Below are 19,991 nucleotides of genomic sequence, written 5' to 3' on the forward strand. Positions count from 1 at the left end.
GGCCGAGAGAAAGTGAGGGCTGCAGATGCTGAAGATGAGAGTTGAATAGTGTAGTCATGGAAAAGCACAGCAAGTTGGTGGCATCCGAGGGGCAGGAGAGTTGACGTTTCAGGCATAAATCCTTCATCAGGAAAGTTGGGGTTAAGGGAGAGGAAAGGGTGCGAAGAAATAAATATGAGAGTGGGGATGGAGCTGTGTGGAAGGTAGCTTGGAAGACGATAGGTAGATGCAGGTGGGGTGTGATGGTGATCTGTCGGAGAGGACGGTGAAGTGGATAGGTGATAGGACAGCTGGAAACTTCAAACTGTACAGTATCAACGTTGACCTCACCAAATTCCAAATATCCCCTCACCAACCTCTCCCAGATCCAACCGTTCAACCTCGCACTGCCCTCTTGAACTGAACTAATTGTCCATCTTCCTTCCCAACTATCCACTCCACCCTCCCCTCCGACATATCACAATCAATCCCACCTACATATTCTTATCGCCTTCCCAGTGACCCTCCCACCAGCCCAGCCCAGTATTTATCTTTCAGCCCCATTGCCCCCTCACCACATTCCTGACGATCTCCACCCTCTCCTCCCTGACCTATCACCTTCATCTCCTTCCCCCCTGACCTATTGTACTCTATGCCACTTTCTCCCCACCCCCCCCCTCCTCTAGCTTATCTCTCCACGCTTCAGGCTCTCTGCCTTTATTCCTGATGAAGGGCTTTTGCCCGAAACGTCGATTTTGCCTGTCCTCGGATGCTGCCTGAATTGCTGTGCTCTTCCAGCACCACTGATCCAGAATCTGGTTTCCAGCATCTGCAGTCATTGTTTTTAACCTCGTCCATCAGGTCCTGTCAGGCTTGTGGTTCCTGACACAGCTAAGCTCTGCCATGGACAAGGAATACATCCTCCTCCTCCTCAGAAGAGTGCTCCTGTCCTCCCAGTTTCTCAGCAACCAGACCATCACTTCATTATGTGTTCCAATTGTGCAGAACATAGTACACCAGGAAGATACGGCATAACTCTGTCCACACTATACTGGAGGGCTCTCAAGCAGTGAAACCACAACTTCAACAGCCCTATTGTCTGCTTCACTATTTCCCTGTTGAGACATGGGCAACATTGTAGCTCAGCTCTGCATCAGTCAGGCGGTTACACAATGGAATCATGAGCTCCCCGCCCCAGTAAACAGCCTTCTCAATGTCATTTATGTGCAGTTGATGCCTTCTGTATCTGGGGCACCCTGTATCTACTTTTGGAGTGTAGCACTGACCTTGTCATGAGGGAAACAAAACAAACCAACATGGCCTTGTACATATGGTATCAATCACTGTGCTGATGTATTTGTGGGTGCATGACTGAGATCCCACACAAGTCACCCATCATTCCCTGGAATGAGCCACTCACAGAAGTTCAAAGCGCTGTCACCTTCACAGCCACTAGGAGAGGATATTCTCCCATTCCTGGAGCCCTTAGGTCCCACTCCAGCATCAGTTCCAGTGTTTTGGGACACACAGAGGCTGCATTGATACTGCACCTTGCTCATCCCAGAAAATGGGGCTGAAGACCTCTGGGTCTCCTATGGACTTTGTGCACACTGAGGGGCCGGGTGGCTGAAACCTCTCTGTGTGCTGGGTGCTCCTGTGCTTACCATCAGCCCTTGCCCTCCAGCACTTACTTTCGCCTTCTCAGGAAGGCGACCAACATCCCACTAGTAGCTGGGCACAAGACCAACACTGGAAATGATTTGTTTTTGGAACATAAAGAGCAAAGCATGTTCTTAGGTCTGAGAAGAGTCAGTGATTATATACCTTGCAGAGAAGCACTGCTCATACACCCCCATACAGTGAGAGGGCCATGCTTCCATAATTCATTCAGCTTCTGCCTCAAAATTCACAGCAACTTGATGACACTGCACTGAGTGACCGATACATTTCATCAAAAGGGAGTGCCTGCTGCATTTTGACCACTTCCCATCCAAGAACCACAACAACCATTCAATTTTTCATTGCATTTGGAGCACACCATCATTAAACTTACATGACAGATAAAGAAGTGATGGTCTTCACCTTCCACAACACCTTGGGAATTTACACGAGTAAGGAAGTACCTTTGGCCAGCATTTGCCTCTTTTGAACTTACTGCTGCTACGTTCAGCATCATTGAGATGCCGAATGTTCAATTTGCAAACAGCAATGGCAAGATACAAATCATCATTGACTCAATATCTTGTAGCCTTGATAGACTTTCATATTTACCCAGCTTCTATCAAAGAAGAGATATGCTCATTAGGGCACTATAAAGGCAACATGGATGAGTTACTACAAAGATACTTTACACCTGCCACATCATCCTATAACATGAGAAAAGAAACTAGGAGAACATAGAGAAGGAAAGGAATGAAATGTCTATTGAAACAAACGAACAACCAATAATTCTGTTGCAGTACACACTCTGAAAAATTCCCTCTGTCACTTGCCTGAGAGCCATCATCTCTAGCTCTTTTAATGACGTTTTGTCGTCCATCTACCCAGTATATTAATCTGTCAACAGCATCATACTCTACTGCCTTCACATTACGTAAACCATGTACAGGCAATATTATATCTGGACTCTGGTGTTCATCCAACACCATACGACTAATTGCAGTCTTCTGGCTGAACAGCAAGAAATTAATGGGTGCTAGAAGGCAAAAACAAACATATCATTAAAAATTATTAGTTCCAAATATTTGTACAATGATTCATAGAAAACAACTGCAAATCAGATAAACTTAAAGTAAGAAAATCACACAACACCAGATTATAGACCAACAGGTTTATTTGGAAGCACTAGCTTTCGGAGCACTGCTCCTTCACCACCTGTTGGACTATAACCTGGTGTTGTGTGATTTTTAACTTTGTCCACCCCAATCCAACAACAGCTCCTCCACATCATTAAAAAAAAGGAACTGTTGAAAGAACGTCTTGTTGCAAAACAGTATTGAAACTGCTGGCATGCATTCTGCAGTGAATCCAAAGAAGTTGCTGCCAGACTCATCCTTCTACTTTACAAGCTTCTATACTAGAACCACAACAAGAGGCTTGGCAGAGCTGAATTGTGATAGACATTAACAAAACACACATTTGTAGTGGACACCCAGTGGTTTCATATTTCTAATCCCAAGCTCCAGTGCAAAATTTCTCAAGAGTTCCGATGGTAAAATGTTACTCGTTTGCCATGAACCTCAAAATCCAAACAAGTCTTATAAGTAAATTAGAACAATGGCAGTGAAATAGGATTGTTACACTTAGCCAGAGTTAAAACATGAACTTTTAAATCAACATTTTGAAGATATCACATTCACAAATTGTTGACATTTGCGTGGTACAGAAATGATCAAAGTGAATAAGGTTCTATTTTAGACTTGTTCAGTAACAAGTTGAGCATCTTTACATTAATATCCACAACAAAGCAATACCTGTACTAAAATAAAGGCAATCATTTAAACCTTACAGATGCTGGTAACGTTCCTTTGAAATATCTTCATAAATCTGCAAGTCTTGTTTAATATTCAACAAACCTGACTAATTATGCCTCATTTTTCAGCAGCATTAATTTAGTTGAAACTATTATTACTGGTACGTGTAAACTATAGCCCCCCTTTATTACGGGTAACTGATTGCAATAGCTTAAAAGATGTTTTGTAGCTCAGGATCTACATGTAATAAACATAATGTTGAAGCAATAGAAATAAAATACTTACAACTGCAAGTTCTATTATTATCATCAAGAATGTAATGTGATGCACATCTACATCTGTATCCAGTTGGCACAGCGAGGCAAAGATGAGAGCAATGACCATTGGTTTGCACACATTCATTCCAGCCATCTTGTCGTGAAGAATGAAAAACTAAGATGTCCATCACATAGTCTAAATGGCCCTGAATACGAGTACGATTTTGGCCATTCATCTTGTCAGCACGCTCGATACTGCGAAGATTCCAGTCAGTCCAATAAATGTAATCTCGGTATTGTGTCAGTCCAAAGGGATGCGGCAGATCATCAGCTATGATTTCACGCTGTTTTCCTTAATTGGTGAACAACAAAAGATTCTATTTTGCAAGCAATTTATCTGAATGCATAAAAAGTACAATTTGTAACATTTTATATATAAACTGCTATAGTCGCTTCCACGTGTATCACTTTAGAGCTTTAGGCAGAAGGGCAACACAGCATTGTATTTTGTCACAGTCTTCTTTAATTGGTCTTGTATCAGCTTCTATTTACTCAAAAGCTATGGCTTAGGTTGAATTGATTTTTAAAAAATTAATTCTGCTACAATGCAATGAAAACAGCTGATTGTTTTTTCACCTCTTAATTCCAACAGACAGATTTAATTTGGAGGGTGCAAGGTTAAAATTTGAGTTCTGCTATTTCCTGTGTAACATTGGTATGAGTCGACATGGGACCAATGTTTCCTTTTCATATTATCGCTTTCAGTAACACACAGAAGTAACATGTATAAATATAGAATTTCATATCCTCTGTGGAATCCGAGAGATTTTGAGATTTGCATTTTGTCACAGTTATCAAGCATGCAAGCAATATATTAGTTATCTTAAAAGAAAAATGTTGGCTGAACAAAGTAGCAAAAATGTGCTAAAAAATTAAACTTTATACTTGGATCAGAAGACAGAACTTTTTTTGAAAACTGAAGATATTTTCCAAGGAATTGTCCAAGAAACTCGAGATGAAGTACTTTAAGTCAAAGTCATAATCACAGAAAACCTGCAACAGCAGCTTGTGGCCTCAAATTTAGGAGCAGTTTTCTTTGGGAGATGGTATTTAACTTCCACATGTTATTGAATGAATACCAAATTTAAAATAACATTACTGTGAATAGTTGGCCCCATCAGACAATATGGTATGTGAAATGCTTTGAATTAGAAGTGTACAGCTGTTTTTTCAACACAAAATTTCATTTAAAAAACTCAAAGATCATGAAAAGGCTTGTCATCAGCCAAAATCCACACAAAACCTTTTTTTAAGGCCATATGTTCCATATTTAAACAATAAATAACTGTGACAGATCAAAGCTTTTATTCACATGACTTCATGACTAAGTCTGACATTTTCTCTTACCTAGCATATTTGAAGATTCAATCATTGATGTATCCAGGTCAGTCCAGTAGAGTCTTTTCTCCACATAGTCAATTGTAAGTCCATTGGCACGGCCCACTCTATCCACCAGTGCAGCACTATTCGTACCATCCATGTGCGCGCGGACAATTCTTGGTTTACCACCCCACTCAGTCCAGTACATGTATCTAATGTAGGAACACAGCGATCAAAACACTTAGCAGGGGAACAAACCATTTAACAAAAGATCCTGCACTGTCATAACAGCCTGACTTTTAATGGCTGAACTCAGAGAATATTACTACAGCGCTAAAGTAAAAAAGTCTGATAAAATTTTCTTCTTTCTTTTGTTTCGAAGTTTAAGTACTAATTTATCAACACTCTGCTTCAAATCCATTCTCAGCAGAGCTCCTTATGATGAAGCAACATGACTGCTTCCACTTCCTTTCAATCTTGCTAAATGAGGCAAAAAGAATGTACAGCATCTTACACATCCCAATATGTTCACCATTGTAACACAAGGAACCTTGGCATCCATTTATCCACACAAACATCCAAAAACAAGAGGAGATAAATAATTCCATTCTTTTAAGTTTCAACTGGTTCTTTGAAAAGTTCACAGGGAACAACGAAAGGTCAGTGCCTTGCCTTAACATCCGAAGCATGTCTTCATATTGAAGTACAAGTCTAAATGGTACACCTCAGGCTCTGTCATAGGCTTGAACCTATGAGCTTCTTTTTAACTTGAGCCAGGAGTGATATCACAGAGTCAAATTTAGCACCTTGACAGAATGGCAATTTACTGACAGATTGCCACAGGTTTTGTACATCCTCCATCCAGTAAGAAGTGGAATGTCCAAACCATTTCAAAGAATATTTTCAAACAACTTTATATAATCAGGATTCAACAACAGTTTAAGTACACCAGTCAGCAACCAATATTTTGAACAGATTCTTACTTCTAGAATTTACCAATACTTTACGCCAGAATGGCTTTCATCACATCTGTTTGGTTGTCCTCCTGACTTTACTGCATCTTTCTGAATAAGGTTAGAAATTACAATTGGATACACTTTCTTCAGGCTTAGATATGATAAACTGTCACTTACAACAGATAAAACCTTGAAGTCCAAACCGAGATCATTATATTCAATAGTTAATTTATTGTTTGCCTCTTTCAAATTATACTGAACCACTTATTTCTGCTATCAAGAACAGATCTGAGTTCAAGATTACCACTGCATGCTAGAATGTCAAGCAAGCAGGAGCTGTATCAATGAATTCTCCCAGCTTACCACAGGTTAACATCCTTGGCCCTTATTCAGAAAGTTTTCTAAGCATGCTACAGTTAATTACAAATTTGCTTACAATATGGCTGTAATGTGCAACTATACTGTAGTCAACTGACAGCAGGTACTAAATTTTTTGAAACAATATTCATCCATAGGATATGGGCATCGCTGGCTGGACCAGCCTTCATTGCGCATCCCTAACTGTCCTCAAAAAAGGTGGTGGTGGGCTGCTTTCATGAACTGCTGCAGTCCATTTAATGTCGCTACCCCTACAAGACAATGAGGGATGGAGCTCCTGGATTTGACCTGGAGAATAAAGGAACAGTGATATTGTTGTGGTTCTGTTTGCCGAGCTGGGAATTTATGTTGCAGACATTTAGTCCCCTGTCTAGGTGACATCCTCAGTGTTTGGGAGCCTCCTGTGAAGCGCTTCTGTGATCGTTCCTCCGGCATTTGTAGTGGTTTGAATCTGCCGCTTCCGGTTGTCAGTTCCAGCTGTCCATTGCAGTGGCCGGAATATTGGGTCCAGGTCGATGTGTTTATTGATTGAATCTGTGGATGAATGCCATGCCTCTAGGAATTTCCTGGCTGTTCTCTGTTTGGCTTGTCCTAGAATAGTAGTGTTCTCCCAGTCGAATTCATGTTGCTTGTCATCAGCGTGTGTGGCTACTAAGGATAGCTGGTTGTGTCGTTTCGTGGCTAGTTGGTGTTCATGGATGTGGATCGTTAGCTGTCTTCCTGTTTGTCCTATGTAGTGTTTTGTGCAGTCCTTGCATGGGATTTTGTACACTACATTGGTTTTGCTCATGCTGGGTATCGGGTCCTTTGTTCTGGTGAGTTGTTGTCTGAGAGTGGCTGTTGGGTTGTGTGCTGTTACGAGTCCTAGTGGTCGCAGTAGTCTGGCTGTCAGTTCGGAAATGCTCTTGATGTATGGTAGTGTGGCTAGTCCTTTGGGTTGCGGCATGTCCTCGTTCCGTTGTCTTTCCCTTAGGAGGACATGCCGCAACCCAAAGGACTAACCTACACTTGATATTTTATTGGTCTTGCAGCATTTGGACATGGACTGAACCCAGTACTAAAGTTTTTATATAAACTGTACCTTGAGACATAAATTAAAAGCCATTTATAATGCCATATGTAGTATACAAACAGTTTAACTGTATGTTAAAACATTTGTCTAGTATTCATATCAAAACCACAATACCGCTGTTCACATTTGACATTTTCAACATTGTAATCCTTATAAGAATTAATAACAAGTTACAATTAATAATCAACAAGTTAGTTTAAAAGGTAATTGAAATATCACTGCTACAATCCAAGAAATCCCATCAAGCTTGCAACTATGTTTGCAATATCCTTGGATAACATTAAATTTTTTTCAACCTTTATTATACTCACTCTTCCCTTACCCATCAGAAGGATCAAGAGCCAAAGCACGTGGATTGTCCAAATCTTTCCACACCAAAACCTGCCGATATTGCCCATCCAGTCGTGCTACTTCAATTCGATTGGTGCCCGTATCTGCCCAGTAGAGGTTTTTTGACAACCAGTCTACTGCCATTCCTTCTGGGTAATCAAGACCAAACTCAATCACGTGCTCAACAGAGCTTCCATTCATGAATGCACGGCTAATGGTCTATGGTGAAAGAAAACAGCAGAAGTGATACAACACTGCATATAACACATTCTTTTCTTTTTATTCTTTCTCAGAATGTAGGCACCTCTGGCAAGGTCAACATTGCCTAACTCTGATTACCCTTGAACTGAGTGACTTGTTAGGCTATTGCAGAGGGAAGGTAAGAGGCAACTACATTACTGTGGGTCTGGAGTCACAGCTAGGCCACATCAGGTAAGGATGGTAGATTTCCTTCCCTAAAGAACATCAGTGAACAGATAGATCTTTGTTATAATTGATGAAGGTTTTATTTCTGACACCAGCTTCAAGTCCAGATTTATTAGTTGAACTGAAATTTGATGAGAATAATGGGATGAAATTCTGTTTTGGATTTGAACCCATGCTCCCTGAGCATTAGCCTGGGTCTGTGGTTTATTAGTTCAGTGTCATTACCATGACGCCACTGTCACCCATGTGTCAACAATCAACAAATTAACAAGGTAATTCATTCCAAAAAGTTTCAAATCTTTGCCTATATTCTATTGAAATTAAAACACAATCACACTAATATTTCTTTGAACAGAAGAGGCTCACGAGAAAGCAATAGATCAAAACTACTTTATTCTCTTTACAAAAAACTGCATTCAATTATGCACTTTTACTTCGCAGGTTTCATTACTTCCTATCAATTATAAAATTGCACAAATCAAACATTTATTTACTTTTACCAATATCAATGTTTTCCTTTATCAGACATTCTCCATTAAAAAAGTGCTCTAAATCATGGAGAACTGGGTTTATTTTTCAATTTGCTTTTTCAGGTAACCATCACAAGAATTCTTTTGAACTAGCTTAAAAAGTTACTGCACTATATAGTTCTCATGAAATTCAGATTTATAAAGCTGCTTCAGGTATTCTTCTGCCAATGTACTGTACATACCCACGTAAAAGTCAATCCCATGTGAACATCGATACATTTAACGTTTGGCTTAACAAGTTCTAATTTTCCATATTCCTCACGTAAAAAATAGACTTTCAGGGATCAGAGCACCAAAAAATTCAAAACCCAAAGGTTAACTCCTATAATCACATCAAAACCCTCAATGTATTATTATTCATCAAAAATAGGATCTAGGGATCAACTCCCAGAGTAGATATTGTAGTGATTGTAGCAAGGTCAGTCAGGTGGACATCATAGAATAGGAGTTCTTAGACCAGATTCATAAACCCAATCAGGAAGCCCTGGCTGACAGATAAAAACAGGAGTATACGAGGTTCTCTTCTCTCTGAGAGCTGGCTTTCTATGTACAGGTCGTTCTACTATAATGCGTGTTTTGTCAGCACGAATTGGCTGTAACGAAACTGACTAATTGTGGACATTATTTGGACCATACAAACTTTCTACTGAATGGATATAGCAATTTTCTATTAGTGATCTTCTACAGCACAATTTCCTACAGTAGTTTTCCATCGCGTGATTTTCTATAGCACAAGGTTGTGGAGGAACACAACTGTTGCGTTACAGCAGAATGATCAGTATAAATAAAGGATGACTTGGTGACAGGATGTCGGCCTCTGTTGAGTTATTTCAGATATCAAATAAATGAATGTTCTCCTTGCAGTGTGGAGGCAAGTCAGTGTCTTGCCCAAACATTTGCAAGTGTCGAATAAGTGCAATCCATTGCACCAACGCAGAAGTCAAGGGCTGGTGGCCATCAGTGTGATATTTTCTAACAGTTTGCTTTTTCCCTTTTGTTGATCTTTTCTCCTGTTTGTTCATGGGATGTGGGTGTCACTGGCTAAGCCAGCATTTTATTGACCATTCCTTGTCATCCAGAGGGCAAATAAGAGTCATCTACATTGCTGTGGACATGGAGTCACAGATAGATCAGACCAGGTAAAGATGGCAGAATTCCTTCTCTAAAAGGCATTAGGAAATCTGATGGATATTTACCAAATATAGATGTGCGTGACTCTGTCCATCCATGTGCGCATGCGTGTGAGAAACAGAAAAAGGAAAGTGTGAACGGGAGGGTTGGGCGAGAAACAATGTTTTAGGCACAGGTATGGGATGCTGCTTTCCTCAGTCTTCTCTATAATGGGCTATAACCTTCAAATATACACAAAAAGCAGTCATCTAATATTAGATTTGGAAATCAGGCTAAGAGATACTAGGGCCTCCTGAACTCAATGCTGGCCTTGAGCCAGACAGTGGGTTTATAGGAGGTTAAAGAGAAGGGGGATAATCTGGTTGCTAATCTGCCAGGCCTGGTGAAAGTGGGGAATAGGAGAGGAAGTTTCTAAATGAAAACATAGAGAGAGGTAATGAATGATGGGTTTAGATGCTCTTTCACTGTTAGCTTGGGGATTCTTTTGTTTACCCCAGTTGCACGTGCTCGGTGCATATGTTGAAAGAAAGCACATGGGTTCTTCCTTTTTTAGTTGATAAAGTGATTACCTTTTTTGGATTTCACACAAGATTTTGTTTATGTTCCTGTTTCATGCTGTATGGACCCCAAATTAGGCAAGCTTGCCAACCTCTGAAATTTTTGTACCGTACATTGTGCCTGAAGAGTAGTCATAAAAGTTCAACTTTTATATGGGTATACGTGGTATATTCCATGAAGAAACAAACTCCTCGAATTGTAAAGCTAAAGTAAAATGTTATTATTTCAACTAAATAATACTTTTAGTTTAACTTTTGCACATACATAATTTATTGATTTAATTAAGGGTGACCTTGCAAGCAAAACCAAAATTTGTACTCATGTTTCTGATAATATAATTGAATGCTATAACCCAAAAGACAGGCCGTCCAGCCACAAAGTCTGTGTACTGTTTTATCTCTGCATAATCCATATTTCAAAGAGAAGTCACTTTTTAAATGCATTAAAAATTATTTACCACTCATTTTTGGAACTGATTAGTGTTCAGTACCTTTAAACTGATGTCTGTCCAATAAATCCTGTTATCAGAAATGTCAAAGTCAAGTGCAGATGCTTCCTTCACCCCAGTTAATGGAATTGGCACATCATTGTTGTTGGTCTCCAAAGAAATTCTACGGATGTCTGCCCTACTGGAGAACAGCAGGAACGCTTCAGGTACAATGCACGTTTTCATGTCCCTTATCAACTCTAGGCCCATTGGACAGGCACAACGTGGACCCTGAGGTACATACAAACACAGGTGACTGCAGCCACCATTATTTTTCGAACATGGGTTCGTTCCTGCAATACCAACAAATAAAATCACCATCATTTACCAACAGATTACAGTTAAAAAATTGCAAAATACTTTGTAGCACAAGATTAAATATTATCAGCACGTCGCAATGGCAAGAGTGCATATATGTTAGCAGCCCTGTTGTGAGAATTAAACCTCTCTCTATGTGTGAAGTCTACTCATTTAGCAAATGGGGAAGCACTATACAGATTGAACACTGCATATGAAACAGTTTAGGTAGAAGTAAGGTATTTGGTTCTCCTCCATTCCTGAATCGGTGAGTCATATTGTAGTATCGTTTCAGAGGCCAAAAGTTTTCTACCATCTTGCTTAAGTGGATTTTTTTCGTACAAGTCCAGACATTAATTGTTGGCAGAACATTCAACTTTCAAGACATCAAAGTATAATCTGATCTACCCTCACCTAATACATGTGTACACATGACGTTTGGAAAAGTGGTCAGTAACAATGAAGGGAACCCTGACTGACGGTCCTTTTTTATGAACTCAAATAATGATTAGAGTGGATGCACACTCTTCAAAATTACATACCAAATATTTCTGTCACTTTTGTTGCTTTCAGTCCCATAAGATCAGGAAGCTGATCAATTATGATTTCTCTCTCTGCATGGAGCTTATGAACACGTTCAATGCTTCTTCTCTGCCAGTCAGTCCAGTAGATGTAGTCCCCCAATAAAGTGAATCCAAATATGTGGGGAAGCTTGTCTTCCACAAGTGTCCTACGACCAGTTCCATCTACGTTAATCACCTGTTTGAAAGAAAGTAAAAAATGCCCATTTCAGAGAAGATATGAATCTGCTGGATGGAGTTGGACAAGAAACAATGTTTTGGTGCAGGGATGTCACTTTCCCCATTCTGCTCTATAATGGACCATTGACTTCAAACAAAAAAAGTCCTGCCTTACAGTTAGTCAAATACCACTCATGTCTATTGTGCCAAATTATTTTTTGATGACATTCTGAGCAGTGATTTGTTCTCTCACATCTGACTTGTACCTTTAGAAGAGGACAATTTCTTTTAAGTGGTAATTTTCACCTTGTAAAGAAAAGATAAATAAAATCCAGAAATTGTGACATCTTCTGGAGAAACTTAAAACTGATCTGTGGAATGGAAGCAGAGGAAAATAAATGCTTTATGTCATGAATTACAGAGCACAACCAAAGAGAATAAAATTAATTCTAACTAGAACAAGTCTAACCATTACCTTTAATCCTTTGGAGAAGATGCTTGTTTAATATATTTCAACTTATTAAAAAATGTTGGCTGCAAAGAATTTTCTATTCAATAGCAGCCCTTCCAAACCAACTGACTTGGTAAGGCCCACTGTTGCCCAATGCAAAAGTAGTGCACCTCATTAAACTCGATGCACAGGTTCCAATCCAATGACCGCTCCCAACTGAGTTGGAGATGTAATTTGCTCAAAAGTCATTTAATTTTGCATATCACTACAAAATCTTTGAGGTGTAAAGACGAATTCTTACTAAGGTGACAAACAAAATAATGCAATTTCCACTGTTAAACCCCAACTGTGCAAGGGACTGAAACTTGTTAATTCATAATTCCATGATAGCACACATGTTTTCATATTACATCAGATCAAGAACATGAGAGCTTTGTTGATTTAAAACAATTAAAAACCCAATGTAAAATAAAGGGGCAATTGAAAGGAATTAAAAAGAGAAAGGTTAAATGAGGAGATTCAGTTTCAGCTAGGTTGCTTTACCATGAATATCACTTAACTGCTTCTCAAAAAGTATGCAAAAATGTAAAACCCTGTCAGTTGCACCATTATCACCTCACCAAGTTATCAGTATTTGCTGAGTAGCAGCACTCTTGCTTTGGAGTCAGAAGGCTGTACTCAAGTCTTGAGCGCATAAGCTTAGTTGATCATTTGCTCTTATGTGGGAGACAATATTGCACTGCTGTGAAATGTTAAACCAAGGCACCATCAGCTTTAACAGGTGGATGTAAAGGAGACCATGACATAATTTGTAAAAGAGCAGGACAGGTCTCCCCAATGTCCTGTGAAACCGACACCAACAGATGATCTGGTTATTTATTTTGAATGCTATTTGCAGGACTTCATGTTTGCAAATTTTCTGCTGTTTTCTGCAAATTTTCATTATAATATGACAATACATTTCAAAAGTACTTCAAAGATTGTGAAAGTACTACATAAATGGAAATCTCTCTTTAACAATTTGAAACAAGAAAATTAAAATATTAGGAAAGACGCCTAAAATGTATTTATTTGTAGAAGCATAGAAATTGGTCTAATGTGATGTTTCACACAAATTCAGTGGTGCGTGGTTCACAATGTGCTTGATAATGTCAGTCCATGTTACAAATTCAACTTTATTGGTGGGCAGCACGGTGGCACAGTGGTTAGCACTGCTGCCTCACAGCGCCAGAGACCCGGGTTCAATTCCCGACTCAGGCGACTGACTGTGTGGAGTTTGCACGTTCTCCCCGTGTCTGCGTGGGTTTCCTCCGGGTGCTCCGGTTTCCTCCCACAGTCCAAAGATGTGCAGGTTAGGTGAATTGGCCATGCTAAATTGCCCTTAGTGTTAGGTAATAAGGGGTAAATGTAGGGGTATGGGTGGGTTGCGCTTCGGTGGGTCGGTGTGGACTTGTTGGGCCGAAGGGCCTGTTTCCACACTGTAAGTAATCTTTATTCACCGCTGACACAAGGCTAGTTGCTCTACAGTTTCCTTCCTTAATCCAATCACCTTCTTTAAACAGTGATGTAACATGCACCACTGACCAGCTCTGATAAATTCCCATTTTCTTTCACAGAAAAAAAATGTGTGCAATTTGACATTAATTGGCCATTTCATTCAGAGGAAATGGAAACATCACTAGATAGTGATGTTAAAGCTGAAATGAAGACACAATGGCTGTGATTTTCCTGTTTGCAGTCCAAGTGCGGCCAGGGCATGTTCAGTGGCACCTGAATATCTGCCCCTACATTCTCTCTCGCGCCACCCCCCCCTCCCCCACACACTCTCTGCTCTCCCCTCCTCAGATAATGCACACACTCTCATCCCTCCCCATGCATACACTCCTCTTTCCTAGAGACAAAAGAACAGGAACAGGAGTAGGCCATTCTGCCCACTGAGCCTGCCTTACACCAAATACGATCATGGCTGATCAAAGAAGTCATTACTTTTCATCCATTCCATACCCATAACTCTGCATATCTCTCCCTTCCCACTCTCTCATCTCTTTTCCTCTTTTATTCCCCCCTTACCCCCTCTCTCCTTCCCCCTCCCTCTTTCTTTCACCATTTACCTTATATCAATATGAAAATCATTCATGGGGCTTTGCCCTCCAACTATTATCACCACCCACCCTTATCCTACCAGCAAACATTGCGTGCAAGATGGACAGGCAATTTTTTGACTTAATTGCTCTTCATCAAATAGGCAACTTTGAGTACTTCTGTAGAATCCTTGATTAGCCGTTGGAGCATCCTGATTGAACGGTCAAGCAGAAAAGCTGGAATACTAACCAGTGTATCCAAAAGCTGTGCCATGCCAAATGTCTTTGTGAAAGTAAAAAGGTTTTTGGGAAAGAAAAGCTCAGAAGCTTTGTGTGCCCTTGGCTGTCTCTTTGGGGATGGCACCTTCTGTTCCCTCTGAAATGGAGCCTTTTCCTCACAGCTGCTTCACAATGCCCTATTCCCCACATCTGTAACAGACTCACTACTACCATTGCTCCAGGTGTGGGGACTCAGGTTGAATTTACACTCTGAAAGAATCATCAGAATGGACATATGGCTCTGTATTTCTGAGGAAGCCCGGAGTGGTTTCTCCTTTCAGAAATGCATAGCTCCCAAATTTCATTAAATAACTTTGAGTAATTTGGTGTCAACTTGTTTTATGCTCAAATGAAGCACCTTGGTAAGCTTCAATAGATTAGAGGTGTTACACAAATGAAAACTATTCCTATAACACTTTGGAAGAGAAACCAAGGAAAAGACAGAGGGAACAAAGCCAGATCGTAAAGCTGATAGTGTATTGGGGTGAGCACTGAGGGGAGGGAATGAAGCAGTACACAGTGGCAATGGTGTGCTGAGAATTATAGACTGGGCTAGGAAATAATGGAGTGTAAGGTGAAGAGTAGAGAGCATTACAAGGAAAGGCAGCTGGAGAAGAGTTCAGCAGTGGTACAGGAGACAGAGCATTTGGTGCCACATTCCCTTCATTCAATCAGCACCTACTAGTTCTGTCCTGTAGTACAAGCCATAACATATTACAAACGCTTTGATAAAATATCTGTGTTACTCATCCAGAATACTCCTGATATGTGAAACTAACTGAAGAATTTCCAAGATTCCTGTTCCAAGATAGAAACTATAAATTTAAAAAGTGACAACAATGCTAAGTCTGTACATGTCTTTTTTTCTCTCACCCGTAATTGCTCTCATGGTATACAATAAAATACTTTTATCTGAGCATTAGTTGCACTTCTATTAACTCAATCAATTACAGAATATAACTTTGAGCTTCTGATTTAAAATGGCATAAAAAAACTCTCCTATCCTTTCAGGTGAACATAAATGATCCTTTTCATAAGCAATAGTGGTGATCGGGGTTAGTATAATGTATAATGATCAACATCGCAAACATTGACTTCAGAGCTATTCGTGAGACTTTACTGTGCAAATTGTTTTCTGTGTTCCTCTACATTCCAACAGTGACTGCACTATAAGAGTGTTTAAATTGACTTTTTGTTAGCTTGATATCAAAGTATTCATTTATACAAGTTTTGTTTTCAGTAACAGAAACAAACTCCAGCACTACTCCCAGATTTCTCCTTGGGAATGTAAATGTACTCAGTCTTGCTATATAAGATGATCAATGAATGCTCGGTATGTTCTGGGTTGATACAAATTCATAATCTAAAAGGGGCCATCTGTATTTTTATGCAGAGCACATGTGAAAAAGACTTGAAAATTTGGGTTTGTGTGTGATCATGTTTTTAAAAAATTGTTGAGTTTTGAATTTATTTTGACAGCAAGACTTTTCTTGGGGCCTACTAATCGCTTTAGTCAGACGTGACCACAGGAATGGAATATAGATATTATTGTGTGGCATGGTAGTGAGCATGTGTGAGAAAGCGAATAGAGAAAGACACTAACTGGAAAAGGTGAAGCAAGCTATAAAAGTAATACAAACTTCAATTTAACCGACACCTTAAGGAAAGGGACTCTTGATAAACCAGCAAAAATTTAAATACCTGTAGTTTACTATATTTTTACTGAAATTTATTGTATTATTCAGTCCAATTATTAGTTTTAGTTATTTACCTTAATGTAAGTATACTTTCTGCTCACACGAAGCATCAACAGTTGATTCAATTTTTCCTTAAATAATGTGATACACAGCGATGTCCAAGTAGTCAGTTGAAGGTGTGAGTGAGAGGGCTCTGTGCTAGTAAGTTTTATTTAAGGCTAAACTGCATTATTATTTAAATGATTTATGCTGGAAATAAAGTATAACAGTGATGTGTACATCTCTGCATTACATTACTATTAATTAGTGTTTTTCCTTTATTTTGTGGACCTCTTGATTATCCAGAATATTTGATCAACTAGCACACACCTGGTTCCATAGGTGTCAGTTAATAGAAAGTTTGCCATATATGTAAGTAGCCATGTGGATGTCCCAAAATCAATAGTCTGGATATTCACAGGTACTATGGGGATGGATGAAAGGAGTACACAGTTTGTGACAGGAATCCCAGAAATGCAGGTTTTCCTTCATGCGGTCGGGTTTCAACAAATTTCTCTGCCCAGAAGTCTGCCTACCTGACAAGCTGGGCTTCCAGTCAGTGGTTTCATACTGCAGCAGGCCCCAGTCCTGCTCTTCCTGGCCCACAAGCAGTGGCATTTACTTTCTTCTCCCAAGTTGTCCTTCCCTCACTTCAGCTGGCAATTGTCATGGTGCTTCAGGATCCAGTTAACTGACATGCTTCTTAAATGTTTAACGTGACAACCCCCTTACTGAGAATGGGTTAGCTGCCCATTTACTCTTTGTCCTATCTCCATAAGGTCTGAGCTTAATATTTTTAGTGTTTTAATATCTGACCTGATCCTGACCTAATATGTGCTGACACTCAATCCAGTCTCTTCCAATATATAATCACAGAAGTCATGTTTACGACATGGAAAAGCTATCGTTTCTTTTGAACGATATATTGTAATGCAATGGCATAGTTGATCCAGATTATTCCCAGTGTTGATTGTTTCATAATGTCTGCCCCCACAGGGAACAATATCTAAACACACAAATCAATTTTTTTTTAAAAATCGAATACAATTTTCCCATTGGAAACAGGAGGAATGGTAACTCCCAATAAAGGTTTTATCCTTGTTAGACATCTCCATGGAGTATGGGGGAGAAGATATTTTCCCATCAAATTCTGAGGAACGTAATTCAGGTACCACTATTGAAACTGTACCTGTTTAGATGGGCTTATTGTACCATCCTGAGACTTCAAAAGGAACAGGAGTTGAATCTTCGTGTCTCAGCCAGTATAAAAGCTGTGGAAAATAGGCATTTTTTCAGGCATATTTTCTTCACTTGTAATGACTCATATTTTGGATTTTGCCAAACTCTGAATTATAGAGCTGCTGTGAAATATGTGGGATGTTTTGCTGCAGAAAAGGCGTTATGTAAGTGCATGTTTTTGTTAGATTGGGTATGCATATAAATATCCCTCCCTTCAGTTACTTTGATTATTTGAAATCATCGAATTAAACAATGAATTCTAAACATGAACATTTGTAGAACCTTATTTAAATCATGTTGGGAATAATGTGAACAGCTCTAGTCTCTATATCACAAAAAACGATCTAAAAACCCTGGAGAAAGTCAAAAGAGCTTTACAAAAATGATACCAGAATTGAGAGGTGCCAACCACCAATACAATGGAGTTCTTATCTCCAGAAAAATAAAGATGAATAAATAGATAGCTTAAAAACCATGAAGTTTTCTGACAGGACAGAGGTAGAAAAAATAGGGAATATAAAACGTAAATATTAGTTGCTATTTTAAAATTTCAGGAGACACCTCTTCCTTCGACAATGGTGGGAATATGTGATGGTTGGAGGAAAAAATGATGGATGCATTTAAGAAGCAAAATAAATACATGAGAAAGAAAAGAAGGAAATGCTTTTTTTATTCATTTATGGGAGTTGGGCATTACTGGCTGACCAGCATTTATTGCCTGTCCCTAGACGCCCTTGAAAAGGTGAGGCGATGGTGAGCTGCTTTCTTTAACACCTGCAATTCAACTACTGTGGGTTGACCTAGAATGCCATTCGGGAAGGAATTCCAGAATTTTGACTCACTGATAGTTAAGGAACGGGATATGCTTTCATATCAGGATGATGAGTGGCTTGGAGGGGGAAGTAGCAGGAGGTGTTGTTACCATGTATCTGCTGCCCTAGTATTTCTAAACGGAAGTAATCATGGGTTTGGAAGTTGCTGTCTGACGATCTTCGGTGAATATCTGCGCTGCATTTCATAGACAGTATGCAATGCTGCTACAGTGTGTTGGTGGTGGGGGGTGCAGGTGTTGTGGTTGTGGTGCCAGCCAAGTGGATTACTGTGTCCTGGATGGTGTAGAGCTGCTTGAATGCAGTTGGAGCTGCACCCATCCAAGCAAGTGGGAAGTACACACTCCCGACTTGTGCCTTGTAGATGGTAGGCTTTGGGGAGTCAGGTGGTGAGTTACTTGCTGCAGCTTCTGACCTGTTCTTGTAACCACTGTGTATGTGGCAAGTCCAGTTGAGTTTCTGGTCAACTGTAACCCCCAGGATGCTGATTCAGTTACGGTGTCATCACCGAATGTCAAGGGGCGGTGGTTAGCTTGTTTCGTATTGGTGATGGTCATTGCCTGGCAATCGTGTGATACAAATGTTACTTGTCACCGAAGCCTGGATATTGTCCAGATCTTGTTGCATTTGAACAATACAATCCTGCTTCATTATCTGAGGAGTTGCGAATAGTGCTAAACATAGATTCGGGATCAGTTCCTGTGGATTGGAGGGTGGCTAATGTACCACTTTTTAAGAAAGATGGGAAAGAGGAAGCAGGAAATTATAGACCAGTTAGTCTGACCTCAGTGGTGGGAAAGATGCTGGAGTCTATTATAAAGGATGAAATTACGACACATCTGGATAGTAGTAACAGGATAGGTCAGAGTCAGCATGGATTTATGAAGGGGAAATCATGCTTGACTAATCTTCTGGAATTTTTTGAGGATGTCACTCTGAAGATGAACGAGGGAGATCCAGTAGATGTAGGGTACCTGGACTTCCGGAAAGCTTTTGATAAAGTCCCACATAGGAGGTTAGTGAGCAAAATTAGGGCGCATGGTATTAGGGGCAAAGTACTAACTTGGATTGAACGTTGGTTGGCTGATAGGAAACAAAGAGTAGTGATAAATGGCTCCATTTCGAATGGCAGGCAGTGACCAGTGGGGTACCGCAGGGATCAGTGCTGGGACCGCAGTTTTTTACAATATATGTTAATAATATAGAAGATGGTATTAGTAATAACATTAGCAAATTTGGGTGGCAGGGTGAAATGTGATGAGGATGTTAGGAGATTACAGGGTGACCTGGACAGGTAAGGTGAGTGGTCAGATGCATGGCAGATGCAGTTTAATGTGGATAAATGTATGGTTATCCACTTTGGTGGCAAGAACAGGAAGGC

The 19,991-nt window shown here is 39.9% G+C and overlaps 1 protein-coding gene across 1 annotated transcript in view; it reads right to left on the minus strand.

Moving 5' to 3' along the window:
• The window catches only part of lrp5 (low density lipoprotein receptor-related protein 5), a 180,143-nt gene that overhangs the window by 32,804 nt on the left and 127,348 nt on the right, over positions 1 to 19,991 (minus strand). Inside the window, exons 7-12 of the mRNA XM_043705916.1 lie at positions 11,797 to 12,013; positions 10,961 to 11,250; positions 7,818 to 8,044; positions 5,117 to 5,301; positions 3,738 to 4,061; positions 2,472 to 2,674 (exon numbers count right to left, since the gene is read on the minus strand). Of these exons, the coding sequence (XP_043561851.1) occupies positions 2,472 to 2,674; positions 3,738 to 4,061; positions 5,117 to 5,301; positions 7,818 to 8,044; positions 10,961 to 11,250; positions 11,797 to 12,013 (1,446 nt within the window). The remainder of the gene's footprint in view (positions 1 to 2,471; positions 2,675 to 3,737; positions 4,062 to 5,116; positions 5,302 to 7,817; positions 8,045 to 10,960; positions 11,251 to 11,796; positions 12,014 to 19,991) is intronic.

Source organism: Chiloscyllium plagiosum, chromosome 16 (genome assembly GCF_004010195.1).
Source record: "Chiloscyllium plagiosum isolate BGI_BamShark_2017 chromosome 16, ASM401019v2, whole genome shotgun sequence".
In the NCBI taxonomy this organism is placed as follows: Eukaryota; Metazoa; Chordata; class Chondrichthyes; order Orectolobiformes; family Hemiscylliidae; genus Chiloscyllium; species Chiloscyllium plagiosum.